Below are 15,472 nucleotides of genomic sequence, written 5' to 3'. Positions count from 1 at the left end.
GGCCAAGGTAGTAAATGGATCCTAGGATGATTTTTTCATTGTTTTAATGCTTCCATTGTGCTCAGAAAGAAAAATGGTGTAGGATAAACCTAAAGAACAAGTGTTGGAAGCATTAAAATCAAAGTTGTAATTTTTGGTTAAAGAACCCCATTGGTTTGGTCAAGAAAAAATTGAAAGGAGGAATTTTATCTTCTTAAATCTAAGTATATATTTGGAATCTCCATAAAAAACCATGTGGGAATAAGTGAAGAATCAATTTTAGGGCTTATGGAAAACAAAGTTCAAAAATGAAAGAACGAAGGTGGAAGCTTTAAGTAGCAAGAGTTATGTTTAAGTTGTGTTCTTGCTTTTACTTGGTTTGGTTAATGATTCTTGCTACCTTTTTTGGTGGATTACCATGCTAGGGTTTGACATTTGTGAAGGAAAAGAAGAGGAATAAAGGAAGCTCAAGCCTTTGGAGCAAGGTAGCAAGTTGAACCTAACTACTAACATTAACTTGGCATTATTGATTATTGCATGATTAATTACTATTATGTGGATGAACTTTCTTGAATCTGATGTAGCTGCTCTTTGCACTTTCTTGCTTTGGCCTTTGCATGATTGAGTTTGCCAAATGATAAGCATGCTAGTTCACCAATAGTAGTTAATGTAGTTATGCATAATAATGATGCTGCTTGATGATATAGTTGGTTAATTTGCTATTGGGATTTCAATGAAATCTCATCCCCCAAATGGAATCTAACATTTTAGGGCCTGAAACATCCAAGGGCAAGCTACAGATTGAAGGTTAAATTATGGTATCATACCATAAAAATTTGTGGACTTTTGGGTTATTTAAATATTATCCTGGGCAGTATTGTAAACCTACTGACACTGCCATCTTTAAGTGATGTTTTGATTAAACTCCTGAACGCTTTTAATCACGAAATTTGGTATGATTGTCGATCACGTTCTGAGCTTCATTTTGATAGCTAACACGTTAAAAATGGCCAACTACATAATTTTTAATGATTTTTCAAAGTTAAGGTTTAGAATCTGAAAAAAGGGTTTTTGCCTAATGAATAGAGGTGACTTGCACAAAAACCTGATGCCTTTTCTAATGGAATTGGTTTCAAAAGATTATTTTTCCTTGAAAGAGCATTCAAAGAGATTTTTATATAATTTTAAACCACTCCATTTTGATTTTCTTAGATTAAGTTATGAATTTTTGAAGTTGGGCTAGAAAACTGGATATTTACCTGATGAACAGTAAAAATCTGAAAATTAGCATTTTTGGGATAAAATAGAGCCCAAGACCATCCAATATGGTCTAAAATGGTTTTAATTGAACCTTAAGATGATGCGATAGTAAGGTATAACATATCCTAATTACCACAAAAATCCAAAACACAAGAACGTAGCATATCTTCGAATATTTGAATCATTCGTTCTATCTGCCTATATGTCTGGGCATGGTAAACTGTGCTGAATCTGAGAGTAGTGTCCATTTCTTTCTGTAGGGACCTCTAAAACTTAGAAGTAAATCTTAGATCTTGGTCTGAAACTATAAAACCCTTATCCTCAAAACATTATAAACTCGAAATAAACCCAAACTCTGTTGCACGCAACTAGAAAACATTCATTAACCACTGGGCCTCCGAGCCTCCGGCCCGGTAACGAAAGACATCAATATCAGCCCATCCAAAAGGTTTCCAACAAAATAAATCAGAGTTTCATAAGACACTAGAAATGGCCTCCAGCCAACCAAAATAAGGAGATAACATTCCCTCCAGTTTACAATAAGGCTGGGTAATCAAAATATTTCAAAAGGGGTCCTAAACGTGGCAATATATACTAGCCATACATATACAAGGGCTAGAGGCCTAAAGCTAACCAAGCTCAAGCCTCTACGTCTCTTCCCGATGGCACACGCCTAGAATCTTCACCTGAAAACATTGTAAACCGCAGGGTGAGACAAAAGTCCCAGTAACCAATCTTTCCAATTCAAGGTACTACTAGATAGGTGCTCGTGAGGTGTCAAGTGGGACAGTTCACAAGTAATATGATAAATGATAGCCATACAAGTCATGCAAGTGCAATGATGCAATCCCATCAATCATATCCCTCACTTTAGGGGATTTTCAAGAGCCGAACCCGGCCTATCCCTCACTATGGGGGACGTAAGGAGCCATAAAAGGCCTATCCCTCACTCTGGGGGACGTAGGGAGCCAAAAGGCATATCCCTCACTATGGGGTACGTAAAGAGCCAACCATCATGCATTAATGGAGGCCTTACCATGTGGTAGTAACAATCAAAACTCTCACCAATTCCCAATTCATGCATCATGCTCAAACCGTAATCAAAGAGTAAATAATCATTTCACAATTAACTTCTTTTAGTGGCCTATCCTTCATAAGTTCCAAAGTCATTCAATATCAATTGAAACCCCACAAGACAGTTTTTCTTTTTAATATACAACATACACTTTGAACACAGTTGTTACTCAGAGCACAAAACATAAATCCACTCACAATACCGCAAAAGCATGTACAAAGGATTGGAAAGTGGTTACCTCTCGCCTGAGCAAGGAATAACAAACCAACAAGACAGCCCCGTGCACCAACAAGGCTCACAACCGGTCTACACATGCACACAACCAACATGTATTAGCTTTCAACTAATAATGTGGCCAAAACAACATTTGGGACACAAAATTCCTAGCTCTAACCAAGACTCTACCCAACTCAAAAGGGTATAATCATCAAGGCAACACTCCAAGGTCATAAAAATCCATTAAAACCTTAATTCCTTTCCAAACATCAATTAAAACTCATAACCTCAAGGACCCACTATAGGAATTCAACACCCAAACATCCCATTTGAACAATTGAAGTCTTAACAACATTCTAAATTGATTAAACATCCAATTTAACCCTCCTTAACATAACCCAAATCACAAAACTCAAAATTAATGTTCACATTGTCATCCTCAATCACAAACCTCCCATTTCCATAAACCCTAATTTCAAAAACTCCAAGTTCTTCAAATCCAAGAAAACTACACCGATTAAATACTTAGACTAACTCAAAGCAATCAATTAAACTCAAAACAATCGGTCAAAAACCTCAATTCCATAACAACCTAGCAAACTCTAGGGTTTCACCATAAATCCTTAGAAATTCCAAGTAAGAAAGTAGATTAGAGGCTAAAATCACTTACTTGAGGTAATGGATCCTTAGAAATGCCCCCTCCAAGCCAAAAGTTCGAAACCCTAGCAGAGCCTCTTTCTCTTCCTTCAGATTTTCTAATTTTCGCACATCTGACCCTTCCAGCGACTATATAGATTCGACCCCTTTTGCCGCGGTAAACCCAGAACTTCACCATAGTGAACTAATCCCGAGAGGGATTACTCGCCTGAAAACCTGACTTCGTCGCGGCGAACTCCAATCTTCGCCGCGGTGAAAGCTTCCCGAGAGGAAACTCCCGCTCGCCCAGAAAACCTTCGCCACGGCGTCCCTATGACTTCGCCATAGCAAGATCTTCCCGAGAGGGAAACCTTGCTCACCTGAATAACTTTGCCGCGGCGTCCCTATGACTTTGCGTGGCCAAACCTGCTCGAAAGACAATCCCCCCTAGAACTCCCGGTTCGTCACGGAGAAGTTGAACAAACCCTAAGAGGGATTGTTCACCTATTCCTTCAACATACCTCAATTCCAACCCGAACACCAAGATCAACATTAAATCACTCATCTATCCTCAAAAATCAAACAAAAAAAGGCTATTAAAACCCGATAAAACTCATAATGTTACGATTCTCCCCTAAAATTCAAGCAATCACACAATACACAACACAAACAAACACAAAACACTTACTAAGAAAACTAACAAGGGTAATCGCATCGCATCCTTTCCTCTGTCTCCCAGGTGGCATCACCCAGACTCATGCCCTTCCAGAAAACTTTCACCAATCGAATGGTCTTATTCCTCAACTGTTTGTCCTTCACATCAAGGATTCTTTCCGGTTCAGCCTGGTAAGTTAGATTGTCATCCAGCTTCACCTCCTCAGGCTCTAAGATGTGAGACGGATCAGGGTGGTACTTCTTTAGTTGGGACACATGAAACACATCATGTACGTTGGACAGGTGCAGTGGCAAAGCAACTCGATAGGCTACTTCTTCAATTCTCTCCAGAATTTCAAAGGGTCTAAGAAATCTAGGAGATAACTTTCTCGCTTTAATGGACCTCCCAATACCGGTAGTCGGCGTGACCCTCAAAAACACATGGTCACCCTCACAAAATTCCAATGGTCTCCTCCTATCCGCATAACTCTTTTACCGGCTCTGAGCTGTCAGCAACTTCTGCTTGATGACCTCAGTCTTCTCTGTGGTGGCATCTACCAAGTCTAGTCCTAAAACCGTTCTTTCACTCAGTTCCATCCAACAGAGAGGCGATCGACACTTTCAGCCGTAAAGTGCTTCATAAGGGGCCATCTGGATGCTGGCATGGTAGCTGTTATTATAGGCAAATTCAGCCAGAGGTAGGTGATCAATCCAACTCCCTTTGAATTCAATGGCACAAGCTCTCAACATATCCTCTAGCGTCTAAATTGTCCGCTCGGTCTGTCCATCGGTCTGTGGGTGATATGTCGTGCTGAACTTCAACTTAGTACCCAAAGCCACATTCACCGCTTTCCAAAAGTTAGAAGTAAAGCGCGGATCTCGGTCTGAGGCTATACTCGACAGAACCCCAGAGGTAGGTGATCAATCCAACTCCCCTTGAATTCAATGGCACAAGCTCTCAACATATCCTCTAGCGTTTGAATTGTCTGCTCAGTCTGTCCATCGGTCTGTGGGTGATATGCTGTGCTGAACTTCAACTTAGTACCCAAAGCCGCATTCACTGCTTTCTAAAAGTTAGAAGTAAAGCGCAGATCTCGGTCTGAGACTATACTCGACAGAACCCCATGAAGCCTGACGATTTCATCCATGTACAAATTGGCCATTCTCTCCAAGGTATAATTGACTTTATACGGTAAAAAGTCAGCAGATTTTGTCAATCTGTCCACCACCACCCAAATAGTATCATAACCTTCGGGTGTCCTCGGCAAACCCACAATGAAGTCCATGGAGATGCTGTCCTACTTTCACTGAGGGATTTCTAGTCCTTGTAACAAACCTCCAGGTCGTTGATGCTCTATCTCAACTTTCTGACAAGTCAAACATCAAAGTACAAAGTCAGTCACTTCCTTCTTTATGTTGGGCCACCAATACAGCTGCTTTAGGTCATGGTACATCTTGGTTGCACTGGGGTGGATAGTGTAACGGCTTCGGTGAGCCTCCTCTAGGATAGTTCTCTTAATCTCCTTATCCCGGTGATTGAACCTCATTGTTCTATGTTATTTCATATCATTTTAAGGGTATTTATCATAGATTTTGGCTCCTTTTGATGATAATTGTGCTTAATTTAGATTAAGAGTCCTTGCTTTGAGTTAATGTCTTTTTGAGGTTAAAATTGTCATAATTGGTTATTAATTGTATTCAGTTGATTTCTAGGACAATTGATGCTTCAAATTGTTGCTTTTTATTGTATGATACTTGAGAATTGGAGCCAAGATCAAAGACCAAAGGATGACACAACACAAGATCAGAGTATCAGCACTAACACAGTTCGCCGCGGCGCCAAATTGAAATCTCACCAGTAATCTCTCAAGCAGAGTTCGCCGCGGCCAACTTACAGCTTCGTCGCGGTGAAATCACATGATTAGGCAGAGCTCCTCTCGGGAATGCTTCGCCGCGGTGAAAGACTCGTATCAGCAACGCTAGATCCGGATCAGAACGCGAAAATAGAGCCTCTAATCATATGATCCGACCCTATATGGACCCTTTAAACCCTTAGAAACCCTATTTTTCGGGGGAGAACTCCATTCTATCATCTCCAACACCTCTATTCTTCCATCCTCTTGCCTCTCCACCTCCATCTTCTTCCTCATCCATTTCCTTCACCTTTTCTTCATTTCATCTCATTTCCTTCCACTCCCAGCTGCCATAGTTGATAGATTCACTTTGGTTGGAGTTTTTCTTGAAGCTATGGAGGGCTAGGGTTTATCAACTCTTGAAGAATGGTGGTGTGGCATGAGTTTCCAGACTTCAAAGGGGAGTTTAGTTTCAGTTTTCAATTTTTAGCTATGATTTATGGCTTTCTAGGTCTAGGAGTTGTAAATTGTTAGTTAAGAACTTAGGATTGTTACTGTAATCATTGGTTAATGATTAACATTTGTAATTTGGATTGATTGATTTGAATTTTGTGCTTAAATATATGTAGTTGCATATATGCTTCTTGTAACTCTCATGATTCTCTCATATCTTGCATGGTTATGTTTTGATACTGAGTTGATTGTGTGTTACATTGAGCCAATTGCATGATCATTCCAAAATTACACATTAGGGAAGCTTAACAAAGTTTTCATTAATGAGTTCATTAATGTAAGCTTTGGACTCAATGAGTTATTGAGGTTGTTATTAAGAAAACCTAATGGATTTATGAAACTCCCAATACTTTAAGTGAACTATGATTGCCATCAAAACCATTTTCAAGAGATTTCCTATCATTCATTTCCATTCCATCATTATCATCTTAAAACACCAAAAATATAGTATCTTAGGTTTGTTTTCATTGCATTTAGTTTAGGCTCCATTCATTAAATCTTAAAAACCTAAAACCCCATTTCATTGCATTGCATGGCATTTAGTTTAGCTTAGGTAATTAATAAAGGCTCCCAAAAGTGAAACGACCTGAGTTTGCACTATACTGCATAGCTTGGATTTATTTTTGATTGAGAACCCCAAAGCAAACAACAAAAAGGCTCTCGTCACTCGGGGAACACAAATTTGGTTCTTATACTTCAGGATGCCCATATCTCCAAATTCATAGTTCTACATTGGGCCACCCTCCAATTCTACCCGAATCCTCGCCAACTGTTCATCTTCCCATTGAGTCGCTCATAAATCCTGATAGAATCCATAATCTCCAAGCACTGCACACATAGTAGCCTGCCCCTGACGGTACAATTGGAATCTCCAATAACTCCCTGAGCAAGAATTGTTCCTTTAAGCTCATACAGAACACATGCACTGCTTTTCTACTCAGAGCATCCACTACCACATTAGCTTTTCCAGGATGATACTTAATCTCAAAGTCATAGTCCTTTAGGAATTCCATCCAACGACGCTGCCGGTTGTTCAATTCTTTCTGATCCACCAAATATTTCAAACTTTTATGGTCACTGAAAACTTTGAACTAGGAGCCATACAGATAATGCCTCCAGATCTTTAGTGTAAAAACTACTGCCGCTAGCTCCAAGTCATGGGTTAGGTAGTTTTCTTCATGTGGCCTCAACTTCCTGGAAGTGTATGCCACCACCTTATTGTTCTGCATTAGCACATAACCCAAACCCTTTAGTGACGCATCGGTGTAAAGAACATACGGTACTCCAGGGATTGGAAGGTAAGCACCGGAGCTGTAGTCAACCTGGTCTTCAGCTCTTGGAACGCTGATTCACATTTCTCCGTCCAAAGAAATGGTTGATCCTTCTTGGTTAACTTAGTCAATGGCATTGCAATCTGAGAAAAGCCTTGGATAAATCTTTGATAGTAGCCAGCTAATCCCACAAAACTCCGCACCTCAGTTACTGATCTAGGGACCTCCCACTTAAGTACCGCGTCCACCTTGTTAGGATCCACTGCTACTCCCTGAGCTGACACCACATGACCCAAGAACTTCACTTCTTTTAGCCAAAACTCACACTTTGACAGCTTAGCATACAACTGGTGGTCCCTCAAAATCCGTAGTGCGATGTGAAGATGCTCTTGATGTTCTTCCTCACTTCTAGAATAAATCAAAATGTCATCGATGAACACTACCACAAATCTGTCCAAATAAGGTCGGAAGATCCGATTCATGTAGTCCATAAAGACAGCTGGAGCATTTGTCAGTCCAAAAGGCATCACCAAAAACTCATAGTGTCCATAACGAGTTCGAAAGGCCCTTTTTGAAATGTCCTCTGCTCGTATCCTCAACTGATGGTATCCTGATCTCAGATCAATCTTAGAGAAAACTGACGCTCCGACTAATTGGTCCAATAAGTCATCAATTCTAGGCAACGAGTACTTGTTCTTGATTGTGACCTTGTTTAATTGTCGGTAGTCGATACACAGCCTCAAGCTACCATCTTTCTTCCTCACAAACAAAACCGACGATCCCCACGGCGACACACTTAGTCAGATAAGTCCCTTTTCTAACAATTCTTCTAGCTGCTTTTTCAATTCTACCAATTCTAAGGGAGACATTCTATAGGGAGCCTTTGAGATTGGGGTGGTTCTTGGGACCAATTCTATGGAGAACTCCACTTCCCGCTCTGGAGGTAGTCCGGCCACCTCGTCTGAAAAACACCTCAGGGTAGTTCCTCACCACAGCTATCTGTTCTATTCCTCCTGCCTCATCCTCACTAATTGAAAAGAAGACAATGAAGGCCTGGCACCCTTTCCTCACCACCTTCTCTACTTGAGCAGCTGACAACAAAACTGGACCACCTAACATTTCAGCACATAAGGCACCTACTGGAATCGTCACCAACCTCCTTTTACAATCAAGGATTGCACCATTAGCCATCAACCAGTTCATGCCAATAATCACGTCGATACCTTTCAGAGGTAGACAAAACAAATCTATTGTAGAATCTCGATTCTTAAACTGGAGTGCAAGCTCTAGACATGCTCTTCCAGTTACGACAGTGACTCCCGCAGGAGTAGACACTCTCAAATCATAAGGTAGCTCAACCACAGGCAAGCTCAACTTCTGAGCACAGTCCACAGAAATAAAGGAGTGCGTAGCACCCGAGTCAAATAAAGGAGAAATAACATGCCCCTCAAGTAGAATGTTACCTTGAATCAAGTTTGGAGATGTAGAAGCCTCCTCATTTGTCATGGCATAGACATGTCCCGGAACAGTAGAACGGCCAACTTGAGGTGTCGGTTGACTCTCTGGACAGTTTCTGGCAATATGTCCCCACCGGTGGCATCAAAAGCACTCCCAGCATTGCCCCGCATGCCTACCCCCGCATCTGGGGCACAGTCCAGTAACACTCGGGGTGGTCACTGATGAATCTCGACAGGAGCCTTGTCCCCTGCCAGTTTGATTGTTTGGATTCTGACGCCTTTGCATAAAGCCCTTTGAGCGTTCGACCTCTGATTCTACCCTTGATTCCCGTTTCTCCCTAAGCTACCCGAGCTCCCAGAGCTGTATTGACTTCTTTTCCCCACTCCTCCTGTAGGACCAGGATAACAGGCTGCTCTAGCTTGGTTCTCAGCCCTCCTTGCCTCTACCACCTCTCTTGTCCTTCTAGCTGCTACCCACAGCTTCACACACATCTCCTCAAAAGTATTGACCTCTAACAGGGCCAATTGCTGTTTGAACTCTGGCCTTGCACGATTCATCAACTGTTGAGCTAGACAGAATGAATGATCTTCTGTCTGCCTGGGCACATACTTTGCCAAGTCTATAAACCTTGTGATAAACTGATCCTCATACATCTCTCCTGCTTTAAGGAGTAGAACAGGAATTGCTTTTCCATCCGCAACTCCTTTGGAAAGAAATGATCATAGAACATTCGCTTGAAGGTATCCCAGTCTAATTGAGATATATCAGAAGGTCTTGCACTATCCCACCAATGCCTTCCTTGCTCCACAAGATAAGTGACCGCCACTTGTACCTTGAGTGGGGAAAGACAAGGAACAGCAGTAAAGATTGTCTCCATCCGCTCAATCCACTTCTCTGCATCTGACGATTCCAAACTTCCCTTGAACTGTGGAGGATCATGACGATGCACCTCTCTCCATACCTTGGTGATGTCATTCAGTAGCAGAGGGTAAATCACTCCCTCTGAAGTATCTCCTCCCTGGCTAACTGCTCGATACTCCTCTCTCTGAGGTAGGTCTCCAGCTTGATCACCACCTCTAAACCCCCTTTCTCCTTCTCTTTGTGCCTCCATAGTCACCTCATTCTCTCGATCCTCCTGATTGACCGACTCTTGATGCTTCCTCGTGAAGTCTTCTTCAAACTTTCTCAATCTTTCATCTACTACTGCTGTCATCATCTCCCTCATTTGTCTCAGAAAGGCCATATTCTCTTGAGGTGGTCCGTTACTAACTAGATCTGTCTGACGTGTCCGTACCATCCTTCTCTCCCCAACTAAGGATGGAAACCCTCATTAGTAAAGAAAAGAAAGGAACACAAAACAAATAGGGAAGGTATGTATGAAGTATGTATATTGCCATTAGGAAAAGAAACAATTTCAAAGAAACGAACTGGCTCTGAGTACCAATTTGTGAAACCCTTATCCTCAAAACATTATAAACTCGAGACAAACCCAAACTCTGTTGCATACAACTAGAAAACATTCATTAACATCCACTAGGCCTCCGAGCCTCCAGCCCGGGTAATGAAAGACATCAATATCAGCCCATCGAAAAGGTTTCCAACAAAAAAATCAGAGTTTCATAAGACACTAGAAATGGCCTCCGGCCAACCAAAATAAGGAGATAACATTCCCTCCAGTTTACAATAGGGCCGGGTAATCAAAATATTTTAAAAGGGGTCCTAAACGTGGCAATATATACTAGCCATACATATACAAGGGCTAGAGGCCTAAAGCTAACCAAGCTCAAGCCTGTGTCTCTTCCCGATGGTACACGCCTAGAATCTTCACCTAAAAACATTGTAAACCACGGGGTGAGATAAAAGTCCCAGTAACCAATCTTTCCAATTCAAGGTACTACTAGATAAGTACTCGTGAGGTGTCAAGTGGGGCAGTTCACAAGTAATATGATAAATGATAGCCACACAAGTCATGCAAGTGCAATAATGCAATCCCATCAACCATATCCCTCACTTTGGGGATTTTCAAGAGCCGAACCCGGCCTATCCCTCACTATGGGGGACATAAGGAGCCATAAAAGGCCTATCCCTCACATGGGGGACGTAAAGAGCCAACCATCATGCATTAATGGAGGCCTTACCACGTGGTAGTAACAATCAAAACTCTCACCAATTCCCAATTCATGCATCATGCTCAAACCGTAATCAAAGAGTAAATAATCATTTCACAATTAACTTCTTTCAGTGGCCTATCCTTCACAAGTTCCAAAGTCATTCAATATCAATTGAAACCCCACAAGACAGTTTTCCTTTTTAATATACAACATACACTTTGAACACAGTTGTTACTCAGAGCACAAAACATAAATCCACTCACAATACCGCAAAAGCATGTACAAAGGATTGGAAAGTGGTTACCTCTTGTAACATCCTAAGTTTTATCGAGTTTTAATAGCCTTTTTTTTGGTTGATTTTGAGGAAAGATTAGTGATTTAATGTTGATCTTGGTGTTTGGGTTGGAATTGAGGTATGTTGGAGGAATAGGTGAGTAGACCCCCTCTCAGGGTATGTTCACTGTGGCGAACCGGGAGTTCCAGGGGGGATTGTCTTTTCGGGAAGGTTTCGCCGTGGCTAAGGTAGGGGTATGCTGCGGCGAAGGTTTTCTGGGCGAGCGAGAGTTTCCTCTCAGGAAGCTTTCGTCGCGGCGAAGTCAGGTTTTCAGGCGAGTAATCCCTCTCGGGATTAGTTCGCCGCGGCGAAAGATGCCGAATCTATATAGTCACGGGAGCGTCTGTTGGTGCAAAAATTAGAAAATCTGAAGGAGGAGAGAGAAGCTCTACTAGGGTTTGGTGTTTTGTGTTTTGGCTTAGGGGGGGTATTTCTAAGGATCCATTACCTCAAGAAGTGATTTTAACCTCTAATCTACTTTCTTTCTTGGAATTTCTGAGGATTTATGGTGAAACCCTAGAGTTTTCTAGGTTGTTATGGAATTGAGGTTTTTGACCGATTGTTTTGAGTTTAATTGATTGCTTTGGGTTAGTCTAAGTATTTAATCGGTGTAGTTTTCTTGGATTTGAAGAACTTTGAGCTTTTGAAATTAGGGTTTATGGAAATGGGAGGTTCATGATTGAGGATGACAATGTGAAGATTGATTTTGAGTTTTGTAATTGGGTTATGTTAAGAAGGGTTAAATTGGATGTTTAATCGGTTTAGAATGTTGTTAAGACTTCAATTGTTTAAATGGGATGTTTGGGTGTTGAATTCCTATAGTGGGTCTTGAGATTATGAGTTTTAATTGATGTTTGGAAAGGAATTAAGGTTTTAATGGATTTTTATGACTTTGGAGTGTGCCTTGATGATTATACCCTCTTTAGTTGGGTAGAGTTTTGGTTGGAGCTAGGAATTTTATGTCCCCAAGTGTTGTTTTGGCCACATTATTAGTTGAAAGCTAATACATGATGGTTGTGTGTTTGTGTGCTTGTGTAGACCGGTTGTGAGCCTTGTTGGTGCACAGGGCCGTATTGTCGGTTTGTTATTCCTTGCTCAGGAAGAGGTAACCACTTTCCAATCCTTTGTACATGCTTTTGTGGTATTGTGAGTGAATTTATGTTTGTGTGCTCCGAGTAACAACTGTGTTCAAAGTGTATGTTGTATATTAAAAAGGAAAACCGTCTTGTGGGGTTTCAATTGATATTGAATGAATTTGGAACTTGTGAAAGATAGGCCACTGAAAGAAGTTATTTGTGAAGTGATTATTTACTCTTGATTACGGATTGAGCATGATGCATGAATTGGGAATTGGTGAGAGTTTTGATTGTTACTACCATGTGCAAAGGCCTCCATTAATGCATGATGGTTGGCTCTTTACGTCCCCCATGTGAGGGATAGGCCTTTTGGCTCCTTACGTCCCCATAGTGAGGGATAGGCTGGGTTCAGCTCTTGAATATTTCCCCCAAGTGAGGGATATGATTGATAGGATTGCATCATTGCACTTGCATGACTTGTTGTGGCTATCATTTATCATATTACTTGTGAACTGCCCCACTTGACACCTCACGAGCACCTATTTAGTAGTACCTTGAATTGGAAAGATTGGTTACTGGGATGTTTGTATCACCCCGTGGTTTACAATGTTTTAGGTGAAGGTTCCGGGCGTGTGCCATCGAGAAGAGACGCAAGGCTTGAGCTTGGTTAGCTTTAGGCCTCTAGCCCTTGTATATGTATGGCTAGTATATATTGCCACCTTTAGGATCCCTTTTGAAATATTTTGATTACCCGGCCTTGTTGTAAATTGGAGAGAATGTTATCTCCTTATTTTGGTTGGCCGGAGGCCATTTCTAGTGCTTTGTGAAACTTTGATATACATGGTTGAAAACTAATTGGATGGGCTGATTTTGATGTCTTTTGTTACCCGGGCCAGAGGCTCGGAGGCCCAGTGGTTGTTAATAAATGACTTTAGTTGCATGCAACAGAGTTTGAGTTTGAACCGAGTTTAAATGTTAATTTCTAAAGTTATGCAATTTCTTTCTACTATGGTAGTTTGTTGTAACAGCTTTCCTTTCCTACCATAGTAGTGAATTTGATGACGAGTATAATGTTTTGAGAAGAAGGGTTTTACACCTCTCACCTGAGCAAGGAATAACAAGGCTCACAACCGGTCTACACAAGCACACAACCAACATGTATTAGCTTTCAACTAATAATGTGGCCAAAACAACATTTAGGGACATAAAATTCCTAGTTTCAACCAAGACTCTACCCAACTCAAAAGGGTATAACCATCAAGGCAACACTCCAAGGTCATAAAAATCCATTAAAACCTTAATTCTTTTCTAAACATCAATTAAAACTCATAACCTCAAGGACCCACTATAGGAATTCAACACCCAAACATCCCATTTGAACAATTGAAGTCTTAACAACATTCCAAACTGATTAAACATCCAATTTAACCCTCCTTAACATAACCTAAATCACAAAACTCAAAATCAATCTTCACATTGTCATCCTCAATCACAAACCCTCCATTCCATAAACCCTAATTTCAAAAACTCCAAGTTCTTCAAATCCAAGAAAAACTACACCGATTAAATACTTAGACTAACTAAAGCAATCAATAAACTCAAAACAATCGGTCAAAAACTTCAATTCTATAACAACCTAGCAAACTCTAGAGTTTCACCATAAATCTTTAGAAATTCCAAAGTAAGAAAGTAGATTAGAGGTTAAAATCACTTACTTGAGGTAATGGATCCTTAGAAATGCCCCCTCCAAGCCAAAAGTTCAAAACCCTCGCAGAGCCTCTCTCTCTTCCTTCAGATTTTCTAATTTTCACACATCTGACCCCTCCAGCGACTATATAGATTCAACCCCTTTCGCCGTGGCGAACCCAGAACTTCGCCGCGGCAAACTAATCCCGAGAGGGATTACTCGCCTGAAAACCTGACTTCGCCGCGACGAAAGCTTCCCGAGAGGAAACTCTCACTCGCCCAGAAAACCTTCGCCACAGCGAGACCTTCCCGAGAGGGAAACCTCGCTCACCTGAATAACTTCGCTACGGCGTCCTTATGACTTCGCCACGGCCAAACCTGCCCGAAAGACAATCCCCCTGGAACTTAAGGTTCGCCACGGTGAACAAACCCTGAGACGGATTGTTCACCTATTCCTTCAACATACCTCAATTCCAACCCGAACACCAAGATCAACATTAAATCACTAATCTATCCTCAAAAATCAAACAAAAAGAGCTATTAAAACCCGATAAAACTCAGAATGTTACAGAAACAATACTGCTTGGGACACCATACAGCTTAACAATCTCCTTGATATAAAGTCTTACTAACTTTTCTGGAGAATCTTTAATATTCATAGCGAGAAAGTACGCGGACTTAGTCAGACGGTCCACTATAACCCATATCACATCATGTTTAGTTGTTGTCATCAGTAACCCCACTATGAAATCCATGGATATCCTGTCCTATTTCCACTCAGGGATATCTAGGGGTTGCAACTCTCCTGCAGGCTTCTAATGTTCTATCTTCACTTTCTGGCAAGTAAGACACTTTGCCACATACTTTGTAATATCCTTCTTCATTCCAGGCTACCAGAAAAGCTCTCTAACATCATGATACATCTTTGTCATTCTTGGATGAAGAGTATACTTGCTCCTATAGGCTTCTGCCAGTATCTTTTCTCTGAGGTTGGCTCTTGGGGAATGTAAGTTCTTCTTTAAACTTCAATATCCCCCCTCAAAAATTTCAAAGTTCTTAATCTCGCCTCTAGACAACTTTTCCTTGAAAATTTTTGCTAACCAATCCTATAACTATGCTTCCCTGATTTGATCCTCAAGTATAGCTGTAAACTGGGTTCTACCTCCGCTTCCTTCTACTAGCTATATCTAATATAGAGGACCCTAATTCTAAAAATCCTCTACTAGCTTCTGCTCCTTGATCATTAGTGATGCTACCTACACTATCTTTTTGCTTAAGGCATTTGCAACCATGTTCGCCTGCCAGGATCGTACTTGATCTGGAAAACATAGTCTTTAAGCAAGTCCATCC

At 41.2% G+C, this 15,472-nt stretch overlaps 2 protein-coding genes across 2 annotated transcripts; both read right to left on the bottom strand.

Annotated features, from left to right (window-relative positions):
* Positions 1–3,862: 3,862 nt before the first annotated feature.
* On the bottom strand, positions 3,863–4,417 carry LOC114754191 (uncharacterized). The gene is made up of 2 exons (XM_028942960.1): positions 4,317–4,417; positions 3,863–4,250 (listed from the first exon to the last, which is right to left on the bottom strand). Exons 1-2 carry the CDS (start codon positions 4,415–4,417, stop codon positions 3,863–3,865), a joined length of 489 nt encoding a protein of 162 aa, XP_028798793.1.
* Positions 4,418–8,327: 3,910 nt separating this feature from the next.
* LOC114754190 (uncharacterized) lies at positions 8,328–8,963 on the bottom strand. The gene has a single exon (XM_028942959.1). The coding sequence runs from the start codon at positions 8,961–8,963 to the stop codon at positions 8,328–8,330; it is 636 nt and encodes a 211-aa protein (XP_028798792.1).
* Between the last annotated feature and the right edge of the window lie 6,509 nt (positions 8,964–15,472).

Source organism: Neltuma alba, unplaced genomic scaffold (assembly GCF_004799145.2).
Source record: "Neltuma alba isolate B1F8T4 unplaced genomic scaffold, ASM479914v2 tig00010097_pilon, whole genome shotgun sequence".
In the NCBI taxonomy this organism is placed as follows: Eukaryota; Viridiplantae; Streptophyta; class Magnoliopsida; order Fabales; family Fabaceae; genus Neltuma; species Neltuma alba.
This window is presented reverse-complemented; position numbering and strand designations above follow the sequence as displayed.